General features: G+C 41.5%; 1 protein-coding gene across 1 annotated transcript in view; it reads right to left on the bottom strand.

Annotated features, from left to right (window-relative positions):
* LOC126426960 (uncharacterized) overlaps nt 1-27,420 on the bottom strand; it is a 1,049,247-nt gene that overhangs the window by 744,004 nt on the left and 277,823 nt on the right. The window contains exon 3 of the mRNA XM_050089126.1: nt 669-720. Within this exon, the coding sequence (XP_049945083.1) occupies nt 669-720 (52 nt within the window). The remainder of the gene's footprint in view (nt 1-668; nt 721-27,420) is intronic.

The following is a 27,420-nucleotide window of genomic DNA, read 5'->3' as shown; positions in this document are numbered from 1 at the left end:
GAAAAAATTGCAGCTCTCTTCATTACAACTTTCAAAATATGTTCAACTTATTATCTCATTGCACCCTGGGATCCTCCACAGCAGAGTGAACTCTAATTCTAGAGGAGCCAATTTACAATCAGCATTTTGCCACGAAGATACAAGCTCTTTGTTGGTCTATATCACTTCAGAGGAAAGCCAGGATGTTTCCTCCAAAATTCCACAACTGACATGTATCTCCCCCATCACTGTCCGGAGCACCACCAATGTTCCAGCATTCCTTTCTTTTCCCCGTTCGGTCAAAGTCGATAGCCATAGTCACATCAAAACCCATAGCCAACAACTAGCTACAGAGTGAAGGCGAAGAAGCATGTCTTGGAAGTAGATACAAAATAATTCGGTTGGAGATGCGCTCTATAGAGTGCACTGTTGATGTGCGTGCGGAAGTTGGATACACATACGTTTCCGGCGCAAAAACTTTAAAAAAATATGGCCGTACATACTGAAAAAGAACATGAAGTATATCTCGTGTATCTTGTCACACTGGAGCGATGATACTGCAGACTGCGAATGTAAAGAACTCAGCTCTCTGAGAAGCAATACAACAATGGGGTATATAAAACAAAAAAGAACGCAGGGACGGATTTAAAAGAAGATGGATGAGTATGCGCGCATGCTGTGAGACTCACCTCTCTTTGAGCTGCAACTGCTCTGGTGCTGGCCATGTGGAGCAGTCGGACACTGTAACCGTAAAAAGTGATGATTAATTCAAAGTCAGTCAAGATGAAATTAAGTTCTAAATACACGCTAAATTTAAAATGTAATTACGAGAGCTACTTCTTCATGAAAGTACAGGTGATAAGAGAGACGTGTAACGATACCACATTTCTCAGACACGCAAGGCAAAACTTGTCAATCCAGTTAAAATCTTCCGCAGTTATTTCTAATTAGTAGTATCGACAGCAAAATAGATCAAGCATGAAAACAGGAAGGTGTAAAAAAAGTAAACGGTGTAAGTTCAAAATGTTTAATATCGAGAGACTTAGAGTAGCCATGGCGTTGTGGTTATGCGATCATGGTGCTGGACTGCGAAGGGGAAGATTCACGTTCAAATCTCCTCGTGCCCCACTTTTTTTACGTTATTTCAAAAACCTGTGAACTTTCCGTCCAGTCACTGACGTCTCTGTTGAAATTTATATCTGTGTCGTGGTGTAACAGCGAGGAGTACGAAAGGGACCTCCAGACGTACGTAACTCTTTCTTGTTCTACACAAGAACCACATATTATGACTCTTTAATTCCTTCCTTGTAACATACTTCACACCCGTTTATTTGTTGTTTTCAGTTTTGGGAGATGCCTGTGCGGCATCTCACCTGCTCTCACTATTCTTTGTTTTTACCTGCGACGGTAATAAATTCTTGCCCCATGACTCATTCTATAACCAATGTATAGTATGACAACTGCCAGGACTACAGAAGGAGACAGACATGTCAATGATCAGATAGACAGTTCATAATTTTACGAAAAAAAAGAGGGATGAGAGAGATTTGAACACAGATCTCCCGCTTTGCAGTGCAACACCTCGACCACACAACCACGACGCCGTGTTCCCTCCTCAGCTCTCGATGTTGCACATCTTCATCTTGGACCGTTCACTGTTTCTATTTTGTTTCTTTTTCCACAGTTCTGTAAAACTTCTTCCTCCTTTCAAGCTTGACCTGCGTTCATTTTCTAACGGACTACCAACTGGGCTATTTTACCTATAAATCTGTTGGGGTGCAACGGGGAGTTTCCCTTGCACGATGGAGACCTTAATGTTAGCTCTTAGATATGTGAACGGAAACATAAAGGAAAGAAGTGCTGCTCAACTGAAAAATAGAAAAAATATGTTTTGGTAATTATTTCCAGTATCTTTTCACTCGTACTGTATGGCCGAGTACTATCGGCCTCGGTAGCTTGAATAAAACGGTTTCCTCGCTCCCCGTTCACTTCACAGATGGTGCATCGGAAGAAAGAAGGCAGGCAAGCCTCTAAGTGTATTACACTATCGCTAATTTTATCCGAATGGTCATTACGCGATATATATGATAAGGAGGGGGGAAAAAGGAATGAATGAAGGAAGAATAGGATTAAGCAACCTGTCGACATCGAGGTCATTAGAGACGCAGGCACGAACTTTGATTCTTTCAAGAATTGGGGAGGAAATCGGCAGTGCCCTTTCAAAGGAACCATTCCGACATTTGGCTGAAGCGATTGAGTGAAATCGCGGAAAACCTAAATCTGGATGATCGTACAAGGATTTGAACCGTCTTCCTCCTGAATGCGAGTCCAGTCTGCTAACAACTGCGCCTCCACGCTCGGTGTTAGGGATGAAGACATCTTTTCTGAGATATTGTGGAATTCGAGACCTCAGAATTTGTTCCTTTACCCATACACTTTACATATACACTGTGAACAGGAACAATCGTGGAAATGCCTTGCAGTTTAGAACTGGTGCCGGGCAAGAACTCGAACCCTGAATCTTCCTGTCCTGAACAACGCTCTGTCTGAGTGAGCTTCTCCCAGTCCACTGCAAAATGAAAGACTGACTATGCAAACGGTCCCTTAACCGTGGCTAAGCCATTTCTCAGCTAATGTCCCCTCTATAGTCCACCAAAGTATGAAGGAGAGCTGCTGTGAAGTCTTGGAAGTAGCGGATGTTTTGGGACAAGTGAAGCTGAGACAGCGGGTCGTGAGTCGTGCCTGGATGGCTCACTCGATAAGAGCGCTGTCTACGAAAGGCTGCTGGGTTCGAGTCCCAATTCCGAACCCCGTTTGAATCTTTTACACGAAATTTCAAAACAACTGATATTCCGTTGCAAACTAAAATAGTCATTAATTTTCTTTAAATACACCAAACGATATTTACGCTTCTGATGAAATTTCCCCATCAAGAACGACACACTGCGTTCTCTTAGCAATAAAGTCTTTGTGTCTAGAAATACATTGACCTGCGCTCCCCTATACAAAACCTCACTAACAGAAAAAGCCCAATTTCACATGATCCATGCTTATACTACTTCCGACCGATGTGTTTTTCGGAGTCAAAAAATTGCACTACTCGTTAGCAATTAATACAACCTATGATTGTACAATGACCTTATATCACTGAGTTAGGGCTTTACTTCTGCCACACTGCAACACGGAAAAAGATGGGAGGTCAAAGAAATCGAATACGCTACCAAATGCATTTTCGTTCAAAACCATCGAACGGTTGACACACAAATGGATACATGTCACCTTTGCCATTTCACGTTGAAAAAAATCAGTAAAAGAAAGAGAGATACTTCCATTTATATAAAATTCGTAGTTGACAGGAGACTTATCAACGTCATCAGTAAAATGGAATAGAACTGTGAATCTTTCTTCGAAGCGTACTGAGATGGTTTAGTTAGCGAAATTTCGAAGCACGAAACATTTTCCGGGTCACAGAAATGCGAATCTCGGCGTACCCCTCACCCATTCGCCTGTCCGTCATCTGTCTTGTTTAACTGCCAACACGGCAGCGGTAAGGGTCACCCGCAGACCCCGACATCCCTATTACACACTCATCACTGCGCAAATACTTGGAAAATCAACATGGCTGACCTGTGACAGCGGACTGACAGCCCAGTTGTGATCAGACGAGCCACCGTCGCGCCCTCTTTACCTCAGCGACGCGCAGCTGGGTCGCCCGAAGTAATCTGCATGCATGCAAGCTTGTGTCATTCACAACAGGCGCCGTGTTCAGATGGAAAACTTTATGTTACCGCGAATCAACGGAAAATCTGTATCATAATACGGGGAAATATTTTATATTCGAGCCGTCGAAGTTATGTCAATGCAGTCTGAGATTTTATGTTGTTTTTATAGGATTATTGTTTGCGTTTCCTTGCCTCGTCATGGTAGTCACATTTAAATTCAACGTGTGTGACAGAAAATCTTATTTTTAACAAGTGTTACATAGATACAGTTATGGGAATACTGCGAACTACGTCGTGCATCACACGTACTGTTGTGATGACTACGTTTTGCTCCAGCCGAGGCTGCCTCATGTATGACAAAGTGTCCATCCAGATTGCACTTAATTATACATGAATGAACCATCGTGATAATCTGATACAAACTTTACATAATGCAGTCACAGTGCCACAAAATTTTTTTATTGCTGAGAAGCAAACAAAAAGAGAATTTGTCTCACAATATGTAATATGCATTCTGACATTGGTTTCACATGTCGTTATTGTATTGTACTTAACTAGGTACAGAGAAACGGCGGAGAGGCTTCGTCCCCGTCGTAGCCCTCAGCGGTTCACAACCCCACAACAGGCTACAGCAGTCCACTCACCCCACCGCCGCCCCACACCGAATCCAGGGTTATTATGGACAGTCGTTTAATCTAAAGGTTACTATTTCATAAATAATAGTCGGGATCACTATACATGTTTTCACTTGTAGGAGGGGCGTTTGAAAAGTCCGTGCAAAAGTAAAAACTACTTACGTGTTTGGGGTAAATCTTTTTTTTATTTTCCGACATAGTCTTCTTTTAGACTTTCACATTTCGTCCAACTCTGTTCTAGTTTGTTGATCCCTTCCGAATAATAGGAATTGTCCAAGTCTGCAGAATAGCTATTAGTTGCTGCAATGACCTCCTCGTGTGAATAAAATCTTTATCCCGCCAGCCACTTCTTCAAATTGGGGGACAAACAGTAGTCTGAGGGAGCCAAGTCTGGAGAATAGGTGGGATGTGAAACGAGTTGGAATCCTATTTCCATTAATTTCGCGACCACAACTGCTGAGGTGTCTGCTGGTGCATCGCCGTGATGGAAAAGGACTTTTTTGCGGTCCAATCGCCGGCGTTTTTCTTGCAGCTCGGTTTTTCAAACGGTCCACTAACGATGGATAATACTCACCTGTAATAGTTTTACCCTTTTCCAGATAGTCGATGAGGATTATCCCTTGCGAATCCCAAAAGACAGTCGTCATAACATTTCCGACCGAAGGAAAGGTCGTCGCCTTCTTTGGTGCAGATTCTCCCTTTGTGGCCCATTGTTTAGATTGTTGTTTGGTCTCAGGAGTACAGTAACGTATCCATGTTTCATCACAGTGACGAAACGACGCTTAAAGTACTTTGGATTCTTCCTGAACAGCTGCAAACCATCCTTGCAGCACTTCACACGATTCCGTTTTTGGTCAAGCGTGAGCAATCGCGGAACCCATCTTTCGGATAGCTGTCTCATGTCCAAATGTTTATCTAAAATATTATATACCCGTTCATTCGAAATGCCCACAGCACTAGCAATCTCACGCACCTTCTTCTGTCATCCATCACCATATCATGGATTTTATCAATGATTTCTGAAGTCGTAACCTCCACAGGGCGTCCAGAACGTTCAGCATCACTTGTGCCAATATTGCCACGCCGAAAATTTTTAAACCACTTATAAACTGTTCTAATCGAAGGTACAGAGTCACCGTAATGTTCATCAAGCTTCTCTTTACTCTCCTGAGTAATCACCACACGAAATTCTTTTTCGACCTTTTTTCGACCATCACTCGACTTCCTTGATTCACACTAATGCCAAACACAAAGAATAGACCAATATGGCTGAAACCTGGTGCGCGTTATTTCCAAAGATGCTACTAACTAAACATGACCTCTATACGGCCGGTGGTGCCATCTCTCAGACTATGCACGGACTTTTCAAACGCCCCTCGTAAGTACTGTAACTGACGATGGTGTAAACTTCATGTATTATTGGAAAATAAACACTCGGTATTCAGGTAAAAGAAGTACTGCATACGGACGGTTCCTACGTCGTACGTAATCCTGATAACTTCGTAATTAACACTTACACGATACTCCAGAAACAAATTTAAAGAAACCGCTCATTGGGATTGCTATCACTATACATACTATTCGCAAGCAGATGAAACGCGTTTTACTGTCACAGTTCCGCAGCCTAAGCTTGAAACAGCTGAAAAATCAGTGTAGACTGTTTTACGTCTGAAGTTTTAAAGAACTAAAAAAGTTGGTGATAATACGCGCCGAACATCAAGGCTCAAAAATACTAGATTCTTTACAGAATTACCATTTCACTTCTCGGAATTTGTATCAAGATTGGGGCACAAACAAACCGAACGAATAATGACAGCCAGTTGGGTTACGCAATCGTTTACTTCACTGAACAATTGTCACCATCAAATTCCTTCAATGACACTCATTAACGATCTTCACCTGTGACTAGATGGTCTGATGTACAACGCCTTCTCCGTGGCCATTGCCTCATAACGTGCCTATCCCAATATCTTAAGAACGTGATGATCACAATCCTTCAGCGTATGCAGTTTATAGGATGGGAATACATAACCAAACAAATGAAGAGGTTTTCGAATAAATACCTAAGTATTACCTCAATGCTACGCCAATTTTTTGACTGTGTATAGTTATGTGATATTTAAATGGAAATAACACCCTTTTAATGAAACTGATCACGTTATCCAACAACGTGACCAATATTCTAATGTAACTGGAAAAAAGAAACAGGTTTAATCAATCTGAATTTCAGACAAAGACGTACCATATACCCTAGAACGAGGTTCTCACAATGACATGTGCGCAATATTTCATGTACCGCTTAACTGACGACGAAGGGGAAGTAGAGACACCACCTCCTCCAAGTTTACGTAGCACGAGCTGCACTGCCAACCGTAGTTATGAACGGCGCACCAACGACTTCGCGATTGGAACAGCGTTGTAACAACGCCGCCTTTAAATGTTAATTTCTACATCACAGAGCATCACTAAATTTATAGAATCCCCTTGGTGTGTCCGTGACATGTCTCAAGTCACAAATAAATGGAGATATTCGTAGCAAAATCAAATCCGCTACAAATGAAACGTCGGGCTTCCCTGTAAGCCCTGTCAATACTTCATGTAACTTTTTCAGTTCGACCACTGCAGTCATCTTTGTGTCACTATCACTGATATGTTTAGCATTCGTTTATTTGGTGATCCACTCAATTAATTAAGAAGGACATCGATAACGAGATACAAACGTTCTTCAAGGTAAGCAAATTCGGCCGTGTCACTAACATAGGGCAGCACACTACTTATTTTAAAATGTGTTTATTGTACATCCCGACCTTGTTCCGCCAGTCTTGAAGTAGGTACGTTGTGACCTGACTATCTTGAGAGATTACGAATCGTCTACGACAAGCTAACTGAAAAACTAATAGGTGTAATGAACATTACAACAACTTTAGTCTCCCGTCTATTATTACCACCCGTTATAACTGTACTACCAATTCATTCATTCGTTTCATGTCCTTAGAAACCACCACTTGTTCTCATGATAGAAACTTATTTAGAAAAACGTGAATGTCTGGCTCAAAAGAAGTCAGCTCTTGTCGCCTGTAGCTTCTTGAGACGAATAAAAAACTAACACTGTATATTAAAGCCATCTGCTAACCGCAACAAGGTGCGCTGTAGTAATATTGCTTGTTTTAATATACTATCTAGCAGTGTTCGTAAAAAGTCAGTCATCTGTTAACCAAGGTGAAGTATTAAAAATTTGCTAGTAAAAGTGGATGACTGGCAGTTAAAATACAAACTTGTATGCCGTTACCAACGCACAGCCTATCTATAATTCAGATTCGCAATAAATTAATGTTGTCGAGAAGATAACTACCTTTCCTGAATCTTGTCTGGCAAACGTTGCTTGCGTGTTCATGACTGTTTCTTGCACTCAAAAACACCCTTGAGACTGCAGTGAATCTTTAATGGCAATAAAAGAAAACGACAGATACGCATGATAATGTATTAAACAAGTAAATATCCAAGACTGCATTAAGAAGCTGAGAAAATGGATGCGACTGAAATGTTGCAATCAAATACCGTCAGAAGAACATTCTATCGTATTCAACTTTTGAGAAAGCTTCCAATAAAATAAAATCAGACGTTGCACTCTCAGCTTAGTCAGCTGGACAGTGTGTTCTCTCTCTCTCTCTCTCTCTCTCTCGCTCTCTCTCTCTGAATTTATAAACTCGTAAACATAATTGGGGTTAATGCGGCAAGCAACAAAAAAGAAATTTAGCATACGTGATAAGCAAGAGATATTTCGTGCAGCATTTCAGAATTAAATGTACTCTCTACGTCACGTCGAAGGAAGAAAGTGACTTAAGAAGAAATTATTTTGGCTCAAACAAAGAATGAGATGGTTACTTCGTTTTTCAGTGACATTTTACTGGGATATCACGAATTATTCTCTTTTGAGAGCATTTAATCCGTAGCCTAGTAGAACATCAATTTTCGGCTTGTTAAAGGCCAGTATAAATTATAATTATCCAAGCATTTGTTTAGTTTGTTTCATCTGCAGATGTTTAATGCAGTTTCTCAGACTTTCAAGAGAAACTCTTCAGTCTCAAATAGTATTATGTCAGTTAGAACATGTAGTAACGATTGTTTGGAACAATAATTACACAATCTGGGTTTTATACGAGCTGGGGTAGATTCATAATGCATGGCAACTGTTGCGGTCGGAACCTGCAAAGCCTGCCTTATTATTAGTAACTGTTTGGTGACGCTAAGACATTGTCCTAGTAGCATTTAGCGGAAAGTAAAAATGAGAGAAATCCTGCCAGGAGGAGGCACTAAAAAGAAGATGTATCAGTGGGAGAAATGGTATGATTAGTAAGGATGTCCAAGTTTGGGCAAAAGCCACACAAAATGCGCCAGGGCCGACCGGTTGAAGGCTTTCAATGTTCAAACACGCTTTACGTTCCGACGCTCGGGCATTGAGTTCTAAGGAGTTAACTTACGAGCACACTCTAGTAAGGGAATGCGCTGGCTTACTGTGTACACAAGCCATTCATCGGCAGAGCTCTTGTATTAGATCGTGAGTTATTAGATAGTTCGAGGAGACGTTGTCGGATACTACAAACTTGGCGAAATTTAATTACAGTAAATAAAAGTAGTCTACATAAGCGGCTGCAACAACAGTTCAAACCACCCCTCACCCTTTGCCCTTTCATCCCCACGACCGCCCATGTCCCTCCCGTCCGTGACTGCCCAATGTTGTTCATTTTATTTAACCAATTTAGGAACGCTGCTGCTCCGTCATAAACAATTTCTGAGTGCTATTTATTTATCGAACAATCAGTTCAATAAGCCACAGCTGCAAAATAGTAACGCGAATTCTTTACAGACGAATGGAAAAACTAGTAGAAGCCGAACTTGGGGAAGATCAGTTTGGATTCCGTAGAAATACTGGAACACGTGAGGCAATACTGACCTTACGACTTATCTTAGAAGAAAGATTAAGGAAAGGCAAACCTATGTTTCTAGCATTTATAGACTTAGAGAAAGCTTTTGACAATGTTGACTGGAATACTCTCTTTCAAATTCTGTAGGTGGCAGACCTAAAATACAGGGAGCGAAAGGCTATTTACAATTTGTACAGAAACCAGATGGCAATTACAAGAGTCGAGAGACATGAAAGAGAAGCAGTGGTTGGGAAGGGAGTGAGACAGGGTTGTAGCCTCTGCCCGATGTTATTCAATCTGTATATTGAGCAAGCAATATAGGAAACAAAAGAAAAATTCGGAGTAGGTATTAAAATCCATGGAGAAGAAATAAAAACTTTGAGGTTCGCCGATGACATTGTAATTCTGTCAGAGACAGCAAAGGACTTGGAAGAGCAGTTGAATGGAATGGGCAGTGTCTTGAACGGAGGATATAAGAATGAACATCAACAAATGCAAAACGAGGTTAATGGAATGTAGTTGAATTAAATCGGGTGATGCTGAGGGAATTAGATTAGGAAATGAGACACTTAAAGTAGTAAAGGAGTTTTGCTATTTGGGGAGCAAAATAACTGATGATGGTCGAAGTAGACAGGATATAAAATGTAGACTAGCAATGGCAAGGAAAACGTTTCTGAAGAAGAGAAATTTGTTAACATTGAGTTCAAGAAATGGTTCAAATGGCTCTGAGCACTATGGGACTTAACATCTACGGTCATCAGTCCCTTAGAACTTAGAACTACTTAAACCTAACTAACCTAATGACATCACACAACACCCAGTCATCACGAGGCAGAGGAAATCCCTGACCCCGCCGGGAATCGAACCCGGGAACCCGGGCGCGGGAAGCGAGAATGCTACCGCACGACCACGAGCTGCGGACTTAACATCGAATATAGATTTAAGTGGCAGGAAGTCGTTTCTGAAAGTATTTGTATGGAGTGTAGCCATGTATGGAAGCGAAACGTGGACGATAAATAGTTTGGACAAGAAGAGAATAGAAGCTTTCGAAATGTGGTGTTACAGAAGAATGCTGAAGATTAGATGGGTAGATCACATAACTAATGACGAGGTATTGAATAGAATTGGGGAGAAGAGGAGCTTGTGGCACAACTTGACTAGAAGAAGTGACCGGTTGGTGGGACATGTTCTGAGGCATCAAGGGATCACAAATTTAGCATTGGAGGGCAGCGTGGAGGGTAAAAATCGTAGGGGGAGACCAAGAGATGAATACACTAAGCTGATTCAGAAGGATGTAGGTTGCAGTAAGCACTGGGAGATGAAGAAGCTTGCACAGGATAGAGTAGCATGGAGAGCTGCATCTAACCAGTCTCAGGACTGAAGACCACAACAACAACAGCTGTACGTCCATTTTCATTCATTTATTTAAATAATTACGCTAGAACAGCGCGTCACAAGTGCAGGAGGCAGCGTCCACCGGGTGGGTGTACAGTGCACGGAACTAGAGATGGGCAAAACTGCTCTTTTCAGAGATTGGATCAGAACTGTTCACTCCCTGAAATGAATTAGCTCTTTTTCATGACTCACCACTCATTTACAATAGAAAATAAATGGAAGGCACATTGTCCTTTAATCTTGGTTTATTCCAGTACTACACCTGTATTTTGATCTTATTTGATCCTATTTTTAAGTAACACAGATAATGAGTAAGAATTTTGTATTGTTTATTGAAATTTCCACGATATGACAAAGTTTTTGATTATTGATTTATTTTGCACTATCGTGGTTTTTTGGGTGATCGGAAAATGTTGTAACTTGAGATTTACATTAACAATATATTTGGCTATAATGTATTAAAATTTCATTAACCTCATACAAATTCATCGCAAGCCATATATTTTTAAAGTGAACGTTTCCTTCCGAAGACGCCTAAAAGCGCAAAATCCGTACCAGAAAAAAAATACAAATTTGACCGTAAAACGAAAGTGCTGCATATAGCCTTACGCAGAATAAAACAAGGAAAATATTGGTGTATCACATTTTGCGATACGTTTATCGGTTCGCTCGTAATTAAAGCGTAAATTCGAGTGTCCATAATAAAAATCCTATAGTAAGAGGAGTCATCAGGAACCTAATCTAATCAGTTTAAACAAATAAAAATAAAATAAAAACAATTGATGTATACATAACATAATAATGTAATATACATAGCGGTATTACTACGAATAACAATATCCAGTAGGGACGAACTCCGATGCAGAGGCGCTGAGTCGAGCGGGTCGAGCCGCGAGCTGTATTACTGCGTGAGCTAAGACCGCAGAGAGCAGAGTGACACCTGAGTCGCTTTGCTCAACGCTCTGGCTAGAGTCGAGACGGTGGGGTGAGCGTTGAGCGGGCGAGTTCCGAGGGTGGGGGGAGCGGTGAACTCACCCGCTCCGAAACAAATCGTCTGTTCTCTTGCGAGCAGGTTGTTGCAAGTAGTTCCTATGTTATCCGCTAGGTGGCTCTCTGTCCTGTTGCTCGCATCAACTGCCCAGAGGGCAGGACGTGCGACTGAAACGATCGCCGACAGAGTGCGATGCGAAGTTAAGCTGCGGCAGACACTGCGCGCGGCAGACGACGCACATGGACGGCACGGCATATGTGAAACACAAAATCCAATGGGGCACTGCACAATGCAGGCAGCCAAGGTAGAAGCAGGGCAGAGGCCGGCGGTGGCTGTGTTGTGTGGCGTTCAGTGTGCTCTGACCAGCAAAGGCCCCGCTGATATGCTCCGTCTCTCTCTCTCTCTCTCTCTCTCTCTCTCTGCTGTGAGAAACGTTTGGAGCTACCGTTCTTTTTTTCTGAATCACTGATTGTTCACTCCTTTGAAAGATTCAACTCTATGAATTAGTTCAAGAGCGCATCCCCCATCTCTACACGGAACTAGAACTGCCAGTGGACCGAGGAATACCCCTCGCCGCTCGCGGCGCTAATGCCAGCTGGCCGCTCGAGCAGGGACAGCAGCAGAGCTGCTACTCGCACGGCCGTAGCTCTGCGGATTGACACACAAGAGGTCAGTGTCATGAGGAAACACTCCTCGGTTGCGTATATAACACTCACACGCAATGAAGCAGCTCGTCCACCTAACTAATTCATTTCAGAATGATGTCGTATTTGCTGCTGGCTACTACATATAGGTTGACCTCTACTGGTTCGAAACGTGTGTCAGGTGAACGGAACATGAATTTTTAATCCAAGCAGCGAATCCTCGACGAAATACGAAAGTGGTGTCCACTGAGGCGGAGTGGGAGCAGTTCTTTACAAGAGTGCATCGCGGCTTTGATGAATATAGCCAACGTTCAGTTTCCTACAACATCTTTTGAGCCGCACAGCATCCATCTTCAATATTCATGATGTCGATACTCTGACGACACAATCCAAAAGACGAGGCTCCGCACAGCGCATCTATCTGCAGCATTCAAATGTAGGAAGCTTGTATGGTTTATACCACGGATTATTTATTGTTCCAGATAGACTAAGTCTATGGCACCACGCATACGCAGTACACAGAGAAAGGCCAGTTAATAATATTAAGAAGTATAAGAATAATAATAAGAAGAAGAATCCTTTCAGAGGGTGCGATATATCAAAATTGTTTCTCCTTCTTTGTTTTGAACTGCAGTTTCGTTTGGTCCTACACTTCTTTGATTCTTCGAGAAAAATATTCTTTGTCTTCTTGTGCCCACTTTCTTCCATTTCTTGATTTTTTTTCTTGTCCTGAAAGCCTGCCTTTTCGACTGCTTCTTTAAAAACTGTTCCTTTCTTATTGTGTTCATGTCGACTACCATATTTTCGGTATCTCTTCCTTCTTTCTCAGTCATATGATTATGGATTTGCAGTTGTTTAACAAGTCAAAGATTTATTTAATTGGTGTATCATTATTCATCCTGCATATGTGGCGACATACTCTTCTCACGACACCTGTTAACTTTTCAACTATCAGATATAGTTCTGTATTACATTTTAATCTGAATCCTGATACAGGGCTGCTTGTGGGTTCTAGTATTTATTTTAGGATCCATCTTTCAACCTTTCCTAATCTTTCGAGCTGTATCTACATAGTCAGGGTAAGAATTTTCACTGTGGTTTGACTACTGTTTCACAATGTTTCAGTTTCGTGTGCCACAGGAAATTCTTTAGTAGTTATTTATTTATTTATTTATTTACACATCAAGTTCCGTAAGACCAAATAGAGGAGCAAAGCTCCGAAGTCTTGGAACATGTCAGTACATGAAATTACAACATAAAAGTAATAACATTTAAAAAATGTTTATGAACCCGAAAAAATTCAATCCATAAATTTAAGTAAACACCATCAACAATACAATAACAATCAGCTTAATTTTTCTAGGAACTCCTCGACAGAATAGAAGGAGTGACCCATGAGGAAACACTCTAGTTTCGATTTCAAAGCGCGTAGATTACTGCTACCCAAGTATACTGGACAACTTTCTGGCCAAGTGTTAAGGGAGTCCGATCCAAATGTAGGTTTGACTTCTGGAGAGTATTAACTGAGTGAAAGCTGCTTATTCTTGGGAATAAGATAACATTGTTAACAAGAAATGACAGTAAGGAAAAAAAATATATATATATAGGGTTGTCTATTGATCGTGACTGGGCCAAATATCTCACGAAATACTACAAAGAACGAAACTTGTCTAGCTTGAAGAGGGAAACCTGATAGCGCTACGCTTGGCCCGCTAGATGGCGCTGCCACAGGTCAAACAAATATAAACTGCGTTTTTTTAAATAGGAACCCCCATTTTCTATTACATATTCGTGTAGTACGTAAAGAAATATGAATGTTTTAGTTGGACCACTTTTTTCGCTTTGTGACAGATGGCGCTGTAATAGTCGCAGCTTAAGGTAAATACTGCGTGCAGAGGCGTGAACTTTGTTGATTCACCAGCTTGCGTCCACTGTAAACTCGAGCTGCCTTGGGTAATCTTGCGCTCTAATTCGTCATTTGACTAACCATCCACCGTAGACTTGATTGTCATCCTAAATAGTACCGAAATTTGAACCGGAATCGGACGATTTTCGTAGTACTGACCAACATCATAACTATGTGTAGGAGCAGTTTTGTAAAGATATGCCCAATTAAACTTTCATATTATTGTGCTTAGGATTAATGTAAAGAAACTTCCAATTAAACTTTCATAATATTGTGCTTAAGATTATGTTCTTTCAGAGAGTTAATATTTAATATTGTTGTGTATAAACTTATTTCACTTTTTGATGTTGGCAAGATGCATTATCCATTGCACTGTTTTCATGTTGGCGCGTTGAAAACTGTGTGAATAGCTGTAATTTGGTGAGAAATATTGCGACAATAAACTTGTCATTTCACCTCACACAGCTGTTCTCAATTCAAGAAAAAGCAAACAGAAAACAAAACCCCCGCAACCATACAAATGGCGACCGTGCCAGGACGGCAACTGGCCTGCCTAGATGTTATTTAGTCAAATTAGGAATAAAAACAAAATTTTTGAATTTTGGTTTTTTTTCATGTTGTTTTGTGACAAGGTTACCCATTGTATATAAATGTATATAGTGGACAAATACCGTAAATGTGTGATCCAAAGTGTCGACAGGTTGTATTGACACACAGAATCGAAGTATCATTGAGTAGAAGTATATTGTGCATGACCTCGCTGGCGAAGTTGTTCACGGCGTTGTTGAGTTAGGTTGAAATTCCACAAACACTGAACAGTGTTGCTAATGTTTTGTACGTAGTCAAAGAAACTTTCTATGATATTTTGGAAACGTGTAAGGTCCCATAACTTGATGTTGACGAGAGCTCAGGCTCGCGCGGTTCGAGAAAGACAGAGGTTAGCTAAACGAACTGAAATGGCGGAAGAACGAAGAGTATCGCAGATAGGTCAAACTCAAGATCTTGGCAGAATAGAGAGAGATGTAGAACAAAAGGTATCGAGTACAGGTCACGAAACGGGACGTAGTCATAGTGCAGAGGGAATGGTAGCAGTTTCAAGATTGGTATCACAGTCAGCGAAAGCGCAAAAACAAACTAATGAAGGATCTAGTGGGTCAAGAACAGAGTCAGAGGAAGAGCAACTTCGGTATGTTCAACCGAGTATAGTAATTTTGAACTAAACGGGACAGTTTCAAACAGAAAGAATGTGCGTAAGTGCGTCCGCACTGTGCACGGAAGTCGGTGAAACGGCACGTGAAAGACGCAAACGGGAAAAATTTTCATCAAATAGTGACAGGTGATGATAGCGAAGAGTCAGATAGTGTGTTCGCAATATTGAAGCAACTCACTATGGTCGTAAAGCAGACAAATGCAGGGTTAGCAAACTTGAAAACCGAAACGGCGAATTTAAAAACAGAAACAAATACAGGGTTAAAGAATTTAAAACTTGAAACAAATGCAGGGTTAACGAATTTAAAGATAGCAACAGGTTCGGGATTAGCAGACTTGAAAACTGAAACGGCGAATGTAAATACCGAAACGGCCAAGCTAAAAACAGAGACAAATGCTGCCGTAAGTAGTCTCCAATTTGAAACTTGCGCGGGGTTCGAGAAAGTCCGCGAAGATCAGCGAAAATTACGAACAGAAGTCAATGAACTGTTCACTGGAATCCGGAGAGAGGCGAGGGACTCACGCGAGCTGATACAAGCGTTAATGGCTGACCAGAAAAAGATGCGTTCTAACGTTGACGAGGTGCAGGATGCAGTGTCTAACGTTAATCATAGAGTGAATGAGTTAGCACGTAAGGCGTTTGGTAAGGCGCAACAAATCGTGGAAGAGCTCAATGTCTGAAAATGTGTCACGCGAGCCGCATTAAAAACATTTGACATACGCTTGGAAAACATAGTCACGAAAAATCAGAAACAGTTTGAAGACCTTCGCACAGAATTCAAACAGTGTATCGAGAATCTTACAGAAAGTAGCAGCGAGACACCGGAATTGGTAGTATCATCCGATATAGTTAAGGACAGTAATACAGAAAGGAAAAAGTCAGTTGTGCAGTCTTCCGTAGCAGCAGCGGAAAAACAAAAATGTCGCCCGCCGGGGTGGCCGAGCGGTTCTATGCGCTGCAGTCTGGAACCGCGCGACCGCTACGGTCGCAGGTTCGAATCCTGCCTCGGGCATGGATGTGTGTGATGTCCTTAGGTTAGTTAGGTTTAAGTAGTTCTAAGTTCTAGGGGACTGATGACCACAGATGTTAAGTCCCATAGTGCTCAGAGCCATTTGAATTTGAACCACAAAAATGTCATGAGATTCCAGTGGTACATCCACAGGAGGTTGAGTCTACAATTACGGAAGCAAAACAAAAACAAATAGGGAAGGAACAGTTAACACAGGGGAGCGAAGTAGGCGATGTGCGGTCACACCAGACAAGGGAGCGAGAAACGGTAGACGCGCGCATTCCGGCAGAGCGGCAGCCGACCCTCCGAACGTACGCGGGTGACGCGAGAACGGAACAAATTGCGACGACACATCTACCATTTCCACAATTGACGAGTCACAGCACAACAGGTTACACACCGCAAGCTAATGTGAATCTAACAGAAAGGCAAAACATGGAACCAGTAACAGGAAATGTAAACGAGTCTTTCAATCCGATACACGAAGAACGGTACGGTGTAGACAACTGCACACCACTGCGTAGATACGATACTGAATGGGACATAAATATGTCAGTTCAAGGCCCAAATGTGGTAGGACGAGTACAAGAGAATGTGACAACTGAAAGAAAGGAGTAATGCTGTGAAAACGCAAACGCCGTATGGTGGAAGAGAAAAATTTGACAATGATCACTTTTTGACAGTCAGAAAATTCCAACATTACAAAGAAAGTGGGAACGGCTTACATCCACGCATGTTCATACATCAATTTCAGATCGGCTTACCAGATCATTGGCCGCTTAGCCATAAACGGAGCAATAGCGGAAATCATGCAAAGAGTATCGGCGAACAGCCATTCATATGAACAATTTAAAACTGCATTCTTGGAGCGGTACTGGTCCACAGAAACACAAAACAGAATAAAATATGAGTTGCTGCAGAAAGAGTTGTTCGAAAATTCCGGAGAAAAGCAAGCCGTTAGATTTTTCGAAGATATGACAAATAAAAGTAAGTGCTTAGATAATCCATACAGTCATGAGGAACTGATACGGATGTGCACAATGAAGTTACCGTTACGTTATCAGCAATCATTGGTTGATAGAAGCATTTAAAGGAATGTTGAGAGAACTTGAATTCATCTTCAGTGAAGATGACGCAAGAAAACAACGTACAAGTTGAGAAAGCAATAGTAGGGGGAGTAACAGTAACCGATCAGGTTTTAATAATAATTCCAACGGAGAGAATAACATAGGAAAAGGCAATGGTTTTGTAAGGAGTGGTAGTCGCCCATGGGAGAACAATAATAACTATGGTTTTGGTAACGCACAGAGGGCAAATAACAATGATGGGGGATTTGGTCCTAGAAACTACGGTGGTAACTATGATCCGAGACACAATCACCGTGCAAACGAAGTCGGAAGGTTTAGAGGTTTTCAGCAGCCAAATCCAGGTTATTCAGGTGGAAGTGGAATGGCCAGGACGCAGAAAGGTTGGGAAAATCAAACTTCAGCGGGACAAATCATGCGGAATTAACCGATAGAGGAAGTCGAGGTGAGGCCACCAAACCCAGGTAAAAGATAAAATTGATGAGATGAGCGGTACGAAGACCAGTCACATGTAATTCGATCGAACAATGAAGTAAATTGTATAATCAAACATGTAAATAGACTTAGTTTTGATAAGCCAGATCTTGAAGTACATTTAAGGGGCGATCGAATACAGACACCAGCATGCTGGGATTCAATTGACTGGGAATCGACTGACCATGATGAACAGGAGTCAGAACCGGTGAATATAGACAGTAGTGTAAAAATTGATGATGATGATGATGACCAAACTGTAGAAGACGTAGCGCGTTTATACGAAACGGAGAAAGTAATAGTATGCCATGAGGATAAAGCACCACTGATAACACCAATAGTGATACCTAAATTAGAAGTGAAGTCCCATCAGTAACTAACGTGAAACATAGACATTTTGTAAATTAGCAGCGTTGAAAGTAAAATTCTTTTCTATATACAAAGGTTAGACAAAAGAAAAAAAGAGTCCACTCGAGAATTTAGTTGTATTGAATGTCCTGAAGTCAAAGAATAGGAAAGAGAGAATCACACAAATAAAACTTTTAATGCCTACTTATCTCGAGTTATTAAATAAAATAAATTTCGTGTGAAGGTAAGAAAATAATGATAATGAAAAGACAGGAAAGTAACAACTAAGATAACTCTTCTGCAAACGAAATGTGTTCTGGGGAAAGAATTGAACATAAGACGAAAAATAGAGATCAGCCATGTGGATAGTTTAACGAAATAGTAGTAGATTCTCTCTTAAAGACGTAGTGTGATGGAGGAGCAAGTTGATTTTTGTAGAAGAAACGAAGGGAAGAAGTAGGTAGGAAATAGATGATTAAGGGGAAAGGAGAAGGGCATTTTAATTTTTGTTCCATCGAGGACGGTGAACAAATAAATGAAGAGCTATTTTGGGGAATATGTGAAACATACAGGATTTGTTGGAGATACCACAATCTGATATTGAAATAGAAAGAAGAGAGAAAGAAGAATAAGAAGTCGTTGGGAGGTAACTATTAGGGAAGATAATTGAAATATTAAGATAAGCAAAAAACATGTTATTTCGTGGCAGGAGGTAGAACGGTAGGAGCTTAAGTTCACCCAGAAAAGATTTCTATATGGAAGAATACAATGAGGGAAGACAGGAATGTAAAAGTTTGCAATCGAAAAAATTAGGAGGGAGGGATAAGTACGAAGTTAAAAACAATACAACAGAACAATAGAGACTGTTTTTGAAGGGCAATAACAAAAAAAAAGAAAAAGTATATTCTGAGGTTCTGTTACAGCTAAGGACAAAGAGAAGAGATTGCAGAGGAAAAGACGCTGGTTGTCGGAGTCAAGGTACGAAGTTTTCAAAACAACATGATATACCTGTATTTATAAAAAAGAAATGGTTACTGACATACTAACCGTCATCACCATCAATCTCACATTTACTATCCATCGTGATGATGATGAGGAAACCATGACCTTTATCTTATAGTAGAATTAAGTTAAATGAAAAAAAAAGGGGGAAGCTAATTTTGATAGAATTAATGATACTTTTTGTAAAGTCACATAAAATTTTTTTTTATTGTTTGTAAAGTTGATAGCGTAATCTAAGGAAGTAAGACTGTCACATGTTGGAGATGAGATTTGCAGCCACGGTGCAGCATCATTGCGGCCAGATTGGCGACGAGACTGAGGAGGGCGGTTAGGCGTGAGAGAAAGGAACACTGAGTGTGAGTGCCTGGTACGTCAGCTTACGAGATAACAAAAGAAGAGGCCTTTGTAGAAACGACGTTCCTGGAGGATAACTCCTGTGTGGGAAAGTTTGGAGAGATACAACGCAGCCTGAATGCAAGCAACATGTACCCTGAAGTGAGCTTTATTCCTACGAAAGCCACCCAGAAGCTTTACAACAATGGTTCTTGCGAAAGTTTTCGTCACTTGGCACTTCTATCGCAAGCTATTCAAAGCTGCATATGAAGGAATGAAGAATGTCCAAGCCGGCCGAAGTGGCCGTGCGGTTAAAGGCGCTGCAGTCTGGAACCGCAGGACCGCTACGGTCGCAGGTTCGAATCCTGCCTCGGGCATGGATGTTTGTGATGTCCTTAGGTTAGTTAGGTTTAACTAGTTCTAAGTTCTAGGGGACTAATGACCTCAGCAGTTGAGTCCCATAGTGCTCAGAGCCATTTGAACCATTTTGAAGAATGTCCAACAAACCGCAACGGAGGCGGACATATTACAGCGAGGACGAGAGGATGCTTAGATTCACCACAGGAAGAAGAAGAAACGAGTTTCTGTAGCTCAATGTGCAGAATAGCGGAAACTGTCATCAGACCATACGAAATTCAACATCTGCTTGACAATCCCTAACAACACATGGGACGGAGCAGGAAAAGGATGGAAGGCTGTTCAACTTATCTAGATGAACAATCGATTACAATGAAGAATAGACAACAACTGTGAAGAAGACGCCATGATAACAGAAAAAGACAACGATGTCAAACAGATCTTCAATCCTAACTCCCGGTCCAGAGAAGAACGAAGACACAAGTAGGAAGACAGCAAGAAGCACCAAGAACAGAAGACACGACGCAGAAGATTTGGAAGAAAGAAGAGCCTGGGCCAGAAGAGATCAAGAAACCTTTTCAAATCCCTTTCTATAAAAGACCATTATTACATTTAACTACCAGCGAGAATATAATTCAACTGTTCTAACAGCATATTATATATTCGATGTTCTTTATGGCAGATTGCAACGCTTTCAGATGGCATACCAGAAAGATGTAAGATAACAACTCATATGGAAATCTACCGACGAAATAACCCACGGTGAATCGGCATACGGAATCGACGAATGTGGAAGCAGAAAAGTTTTAGCTGCCAAAAATGGATCTCCAATTCAATTGCACCACAGGCATATGCATAATGGAACAATGGATACCACGCATTCACGACACACTCAGACCTTCAGACCTCTCTCCCAGTCGACCGTCATTCCGTTCTCGATGGGAACACGGCGAGGCACGGGCAACCGTCATGCCACACTCAACGGAAACGCGGCGAGATGCATACCAAGTGTCATACCATGCTCAAAGGAGACACGGTGAGGCACACAGCCGACCGTCATTCCACGTTCGACGGAAACACGTCGAAACACTTGAAGAAAAAGTGAACCATGGTACAGATAAGAGAAAGAACTGTCTGTGACGGACTATTATCTAGAAAAAAGGGACAACAATTTAAATTCTTATTGTATTTAAAAATATGTTAATGTAAACTTTTCCTATGTGTGTGATAAATCTTTATTAACGATGTTTGGTTGCTCATTTTGACATGTAAATAATATTTTCTTATACTGCAGTTTTTTTCATCTTGTTTAAGTTAATGAAAAACGTACTATTAACAATTTTTGGGTGTAATGTGTTTGGGTGTAATGTGTTCATAACAATACACAGGATAGATAGACGTGAATGGATTTAGTTATTGCAGGATGTCAATGAAAAGTTTATGAAGTAAAAATTAGGTTTAGTAATTCAGTGCTTGTGAAAGTGAATGTTGATAATTTTTGTAAAGTCATGATGTGTAGAATTAAGATTTCTGGACAATGTAAATAGAGTCATAAATAGGATTATAGCTGTAAAATCATGAGACAGGTTGAGAAATAGCTTATAAAGTTTTATTGTAAGAATTAAACACATTTTCGATTATGTATAATCTAAAAGAAAATTGTAACTTTTTTTTATAAAATGGGGAAGATAATATTAAATGCAGGTTTCCTCAACTTCAATACATATCCAACATAAATTAACTGAATAAAATAGAACAGTCTCAAAATAAAAAGAAGAATTTTCAAATAATACAAATTTATACAGATACGCACATTGTTTGAATTTCAATGTAGTCAACTATATTTGAAAGAAAATAATCCCTTAAATTAGTTCAATAGAACAATACAAAAGATCAAAAAATGAAGTGCGAGGTAAATGAAGGAGACTGAATAGAACCACTGCGTAAATTGTACTAAACATTGAGATAGGAAGTTGGTCAGTAAACATCTCAATTTCTACAGTCAGCAGTTGAACAAAGTTTGCACTGTCTTCAATCAATTACTCAACCGTTGACTGACCCAGTACAAAATTGAAGACGGATAGAGGAAGATATGTAAGGTGGCAGAATAAATGGTCAGATTCGCACCTTATATGAGACCTTTACACATAGCAATGAGAACATGAAGATGGTACCTAACATAAACCAACAGTTATGAGAACATTTGCCTATCAATATGTAATACAAAAAGGGATGACAATCAATCGATGGTAATTAACACACCATTCGTATACAATGCATGTCTTTGAGCGGAAGGTAGAACAGGGAACGCCAGTCTAGTCACTTCTAGTTTTGAAAAGCCAGCTCCACAACGGCGTAGAGAAACCGTGCTGCGGGAGTTATGCCGGCAACCACTTAAATGGGTGGCAGAAAGGAGGACAGCGACCCCGGGCCAGGTGATTCGAGCTGGAGGGCATCCTGTAGCGAGGGCATCGGTACAAGAGCAGAGCAGATGCTTTCGAAACTGTGTTTCGAAATTTCAACGGGATACGAACAAAAGCAAGTGATGCATTTTCGTCCAGCGAGTGCGACACACGGAAACGTCAATGTACTTTAGGTGTCTGGAACGGGCACAATACGTCCGATCGGCGGCAACTCACTAGGAAGGAGAAAACTACTAAAGTTTCGACGCAGTTTGATAGAAGGGACGCTGCGATTGGTAGAGGGTGTTTCTACAAAGTAACAGGAATGCTCCTATTGCTCGAAAAAACCGTGACGTGAAAAAGGAACCCTAGTGGTGAGAGGCAGTTCTGCCATGAGTAGGACAAGAGAGAAATATTTGGGGGAGTCTTCTCTGAACTAGCGTCAAGTGCAGAATGGAGTGCTGAACGCTCCGTATGACGCAGAGAAGAAATTGGTGTGGATACTGCGTTCACAGCGGCTGCACTCCAGCTAAAATTAGCTGTAGCAACGTTTAGCTCCAAATGTGGAAAAACGAACCAGACAAATTGGTTAATTGCTCTTGCGAGAACTGAGGGGGCACTATAATATGCACGCTACTCCAATCATGCGCGTGTATATTGCCACATAATAAGACTATGGCTGAGTACATGTTTTCTCGCATAACGAGAAACATAGGGAAAGTTTCTGCTGGAAAGTTCAGCAAAGGCCAGACTAGTTTTGTAGGAATTTCAGTGGGAGAGAGCGGCCTTGTAGACAGCAGCAAGTCACAGCTTAAGGTAAATACCGCGTGCAGAGGCATAAACTTTGTTGGTTCACCAGCTTGCGTCCACTGTAAACTCGAGCTGCCTTGAATAATCTTGCGCTCAAATTTGTCATTTGACTAACTATCCACCGTAGACTTGATTGTCATCCTAAATAGTACCGAACTTTGAGCCGGAATCGGACGATTTTCGTAGTACTGACCAACATCATAACGTATGTGTAGGAGCAATTTTGTAAAGAAACGTCCAATTGAACTTTCATATTATTGTGATTAGGATTAATGTAAAGAAACTTCCAATTTAACATTCATAATATTGTGCTTATGATTATGTTCTTTCAGAGAGTTAATATTTAATATTGTTGTGTATAAACTTATTTCACTTTTTTATGTTGGCAAGATGCATTATCCATTGCGCTGTTTTTACGTTGGCGAGTTGAAAACTGTGTGAAAAGCTGTAATTTGGTGAAAAATATTGCGACAATAAACTTGTCATTTCACCTCACACTGTTGTTCTCAATTCAAGAACAAGCAAGCAGAAAACAAAACCCCCGCAACCATACAGTTTGGCAGAAATACTTGTAGATATTTACATTAACCACATAGAAAATAAATTTTTTCAGTTCAGATTGTCCACTTGAAAATAAAATAATATACTACAAAATGTATGTGGATGATACTATTAGCTTGTACAATGGCATGGCTGAAGAGATTGAGAAACTAGCTAAAGGTCTCAGCAGCATGCACGCCATCAAATTCACTGTAGAACATCAAGTAGATAAAGGCAGCAATTTTCTTACCCTACAATATCTAATGTAAACAAAAACATGCCTTCCAGATTCACAGAAAACCCACCAATAGTGATGTTGTCATTAACAACTCCTCGTCTCATCTAGTACAACACAAAATGGCATTCTTCATATCCACAATTAATCATATACATAAAATCCCACTCAGCCCCCATGATGAACAAAAAGAAATTAACATTATTAAAGAAATTAACATTATCAAAGAAATTAACATTATCAAAGAAATTAACATTATCAAAGAAATTAACATTATCAAAGAAATTAACATTATCAAAGAAATTGGTCGTAGAAATGGATAAACCCAGATGTAATTGATAAACTTACAACAAAATCAAAAATAAATAATGCACACCCCTTAAATCAGATTCACAAGGAAGAAAAACCACATTTGCCCACATACCCTTTGTAGGTATAATTTCATACCAAATTGCCAACCTCTTTTGGAAAACTGGTATTCAAATTTCTTTCAGTACTAACAAGAAGCTACAACAGCACCTCATCCACAACAGTATGACAAATAATCAGTGCCACCACAAATCAGGTACTTACAAACTTTTGTGTGTGCCCACATTTCTGCATAGGCCAAACTGGAAGGAGTTTCACTGTAAGATATCGTGAGCATATGGATGTCTTCCGGCTAAATAACTTTTTATAAATCCACCTTTGCAATGCATCTAAAAAACCATGGTCACTCAGCCACAGCCATTACACAAAACCTACAAATACTACAAACTGTCTGTCAACAATGGAAAAAAATGAATCTGCTCGAAGAGCTAGAAATTTACATCCACAGCTCTAACTCACCACACCTTAATCTCAACGAACAAGTGGAGCTTGCGAACAAATCTTATCTCCACATACTTCATGAAGATGATGATGGTTAACTTGTGGGGAGCTCAACTACGCGGTTATCAGCGCCCATACAAATTCCCAACCATTCCTCAGCCCTATCTCCTCACATTCATAAATGATGTTAAAAAGAACGCCCAGTGATTTCGAGGCAGGTGAAAATCCTTGACCCCGCCGGGAATCGAACCCGATATTTCATGAAATATTCTGAAACAAGAATTCATTATCCTCTGACATAATAACATTTTCGGAATTTGTAATAGCTTTTAAAATTTCAAGTCTATAACATCATTGTACTTCCTAGATCTAAGTTCTCTGACAAAAATGTGGTTCAAAAAAATTTCATAATGCGGAAAAAAACTTAGCAGTTTATAATAGATTTTTAAGTTTCTGTAGGTGCAACATCCTTGCACTTCCTGTGGCTAAGTTCTTTGACCATAACCTACATGTTTCTGTATGAGCAACATCGTTACACGTCCCACGTCCACGTTCTTTGACCATAGTCTACTGTTTGTATGTAAACAGTGTATTTCACCAGTACATGTCGTAATAGTGAAATATGCAGCTAAACTTTATAAAACTGAAATATGGACGTGAAAATGATTACAAATGTGCAAGTAAGTGGAAAAACTGTCACCACGGCGTAATTATAATAATGATCCTTCATCTTTATGTAAGTGAAGATACACTCCTGGAAATGGAAAAAAGAACACATTGACACCGGTGTGTCAGACCCACCATACTTGCTCCGGACACTGCGAGAGGGCTGTACAAGCAATGATCACACGCACGGCACAGCGGACACACCAGGAACCGCGGTGTTGGCCGTCGAATGGCGCTAGCTGCGCAGCATTTGTGCACCGCCGCCGTCAGTGTCAGCCAGTTTGCCGTGGCATACGGAGCTCCATCGCAGTCTTTAACACTGGTAGCATGCCGCGACAGCGTGGACGTGAACCGTATGTGCAGTTGACGGACTTTGAGCGAGGGCGTATAGTGGGCATGTGGGAGGCCGGGTGGACGTACCGCCGAATTGCTCAACACGTGGGGCGTGAGGTCTCCACAGTACATCGATGTTGTAGCCAGTGGACGGCGGAAGGTGCACGTGCCCGTCGACCTGGGATCGGACCGCAGCGACGCACGGATGCACGCCAAGACCGTAGGATCCTACGCAGTGCCGTAGGGGACCGCACCGCCACTTCCCAGCAAATTAGGGACACTGTTGCTCCTGGGGTATCGGCGAGGACCATTCGCAACCGTCTCCATGAAGCTGGGCTACGGTCCCGCACATCGTTAGGCCGTCTTCCGCTCACGCCCCAACATCGTGCAGCCCGCCACCAGTGGTGTCGCGACAGGCGTCAATGGAGGGACGAATGGAGACGTGTCGTCTTCAGCGATGAGAGTCGCTTCTGCCTTGGTGCCAATGATGGTCGTATGCGTGTTTGGCGCCGTGCAGGTGAGCGCCACAATCAGGACTGCATACGACCGAGGCACACAGCGCCAACACCCGGCATCATGGTGTGGGGAGCGATCTCCTACACTGGCCGTACACCACTGGTGATCGTCGAGGGGACACTGAATAGTGCACGGTACATCCAAACCGTCATCGAACCCGTCGTTCTACCATTCCTAGACCGGCAAGGGAACTTGCTGTTCCAACAGGACAATGCACGTCCGCATGTATCCCGTGCCACCTAACGTGCTCTAGAAGGTGTAAGTCAACTACCCTGGCCAGCAAGATCTCCGGATCTGTCCCCCATTGAGCATGTTTGGGACTGGATGAAGCGTCGTCTCACGCGGTCTGCACGTCCAGCACGAACGCTGGTCCAACTGAGGCGCCAGATGGAAATGGCATGGCAAGCCGTTCCACAGGACTGCATCCAGCATCTCTACGATCGTCTCCATGGGAGAATAGCAGCCTGCATTGCTGCGAAAGGTGGATATACACTGTACTAGTGCCGACATTGTGCATGCTCTGTTGCCTGTGTCTATGTGCCTGTGGTTCTGTCAGTGTGATCATGTGATGTATCTGACCCCAGGAATGTGTCAATAAAGTTTCCCCTTCCTGGGACAATGAATTCACGGTGTTCTTATTTCAATTTCCAGGAGTGTATATTTTCGACAAATGCTTCCTTGCCACTTACATTTGTTCCACTTTTATCTGTTTAGTCACCCGCAAATAATTTTTGTGTATTTATACAGTGATCTCCAGCAATATAAACATGTACATGAATGTGTAGACACCTGAGGATAGGCATAAGCCCGAGACTGGTCGTGTGACGTATAAATAACCGTTTATTGTGACTGGTAGCGGAAATTTTTCTACACCCTATATTTTAAGGCGCCAGTTCTCATATTTTTCAAATGGCTCTGAGCACTATGGGACTTAACGTCTGTGGTCATCAGTCCCCTAGAACTTAGAACTACTTAAACCCTAACTAACCTAAGGACATCACACACATCCATGCCATAGGCAGGATTCGAACCTGCGACCGTAGCGGTCACGCGGTTCGAGACTGAAGCGCCTCGAACCGCACGGCCACACCGG

The sequence above is a fragment of the Schistocerca serialis genome, chromosome 1 (genome assembly GCF_023864345.2).
Source record: "Schistocerca serialis cubense isolate TAMUIC-IGC-003099 chromosome 1, iqSchSeri2.2, whole genome shotgun sequence".
NCBI lineage: Eukaryota > Metazoa > Arthropoda > Insecta > Orthoptera > Acrididae > Schistocerca > Schistocerca serialis.
Note: the sequence above shows the minus strand (reverse complement) of the source record. Positions and strands in the feature narration are given on the sequence as shown.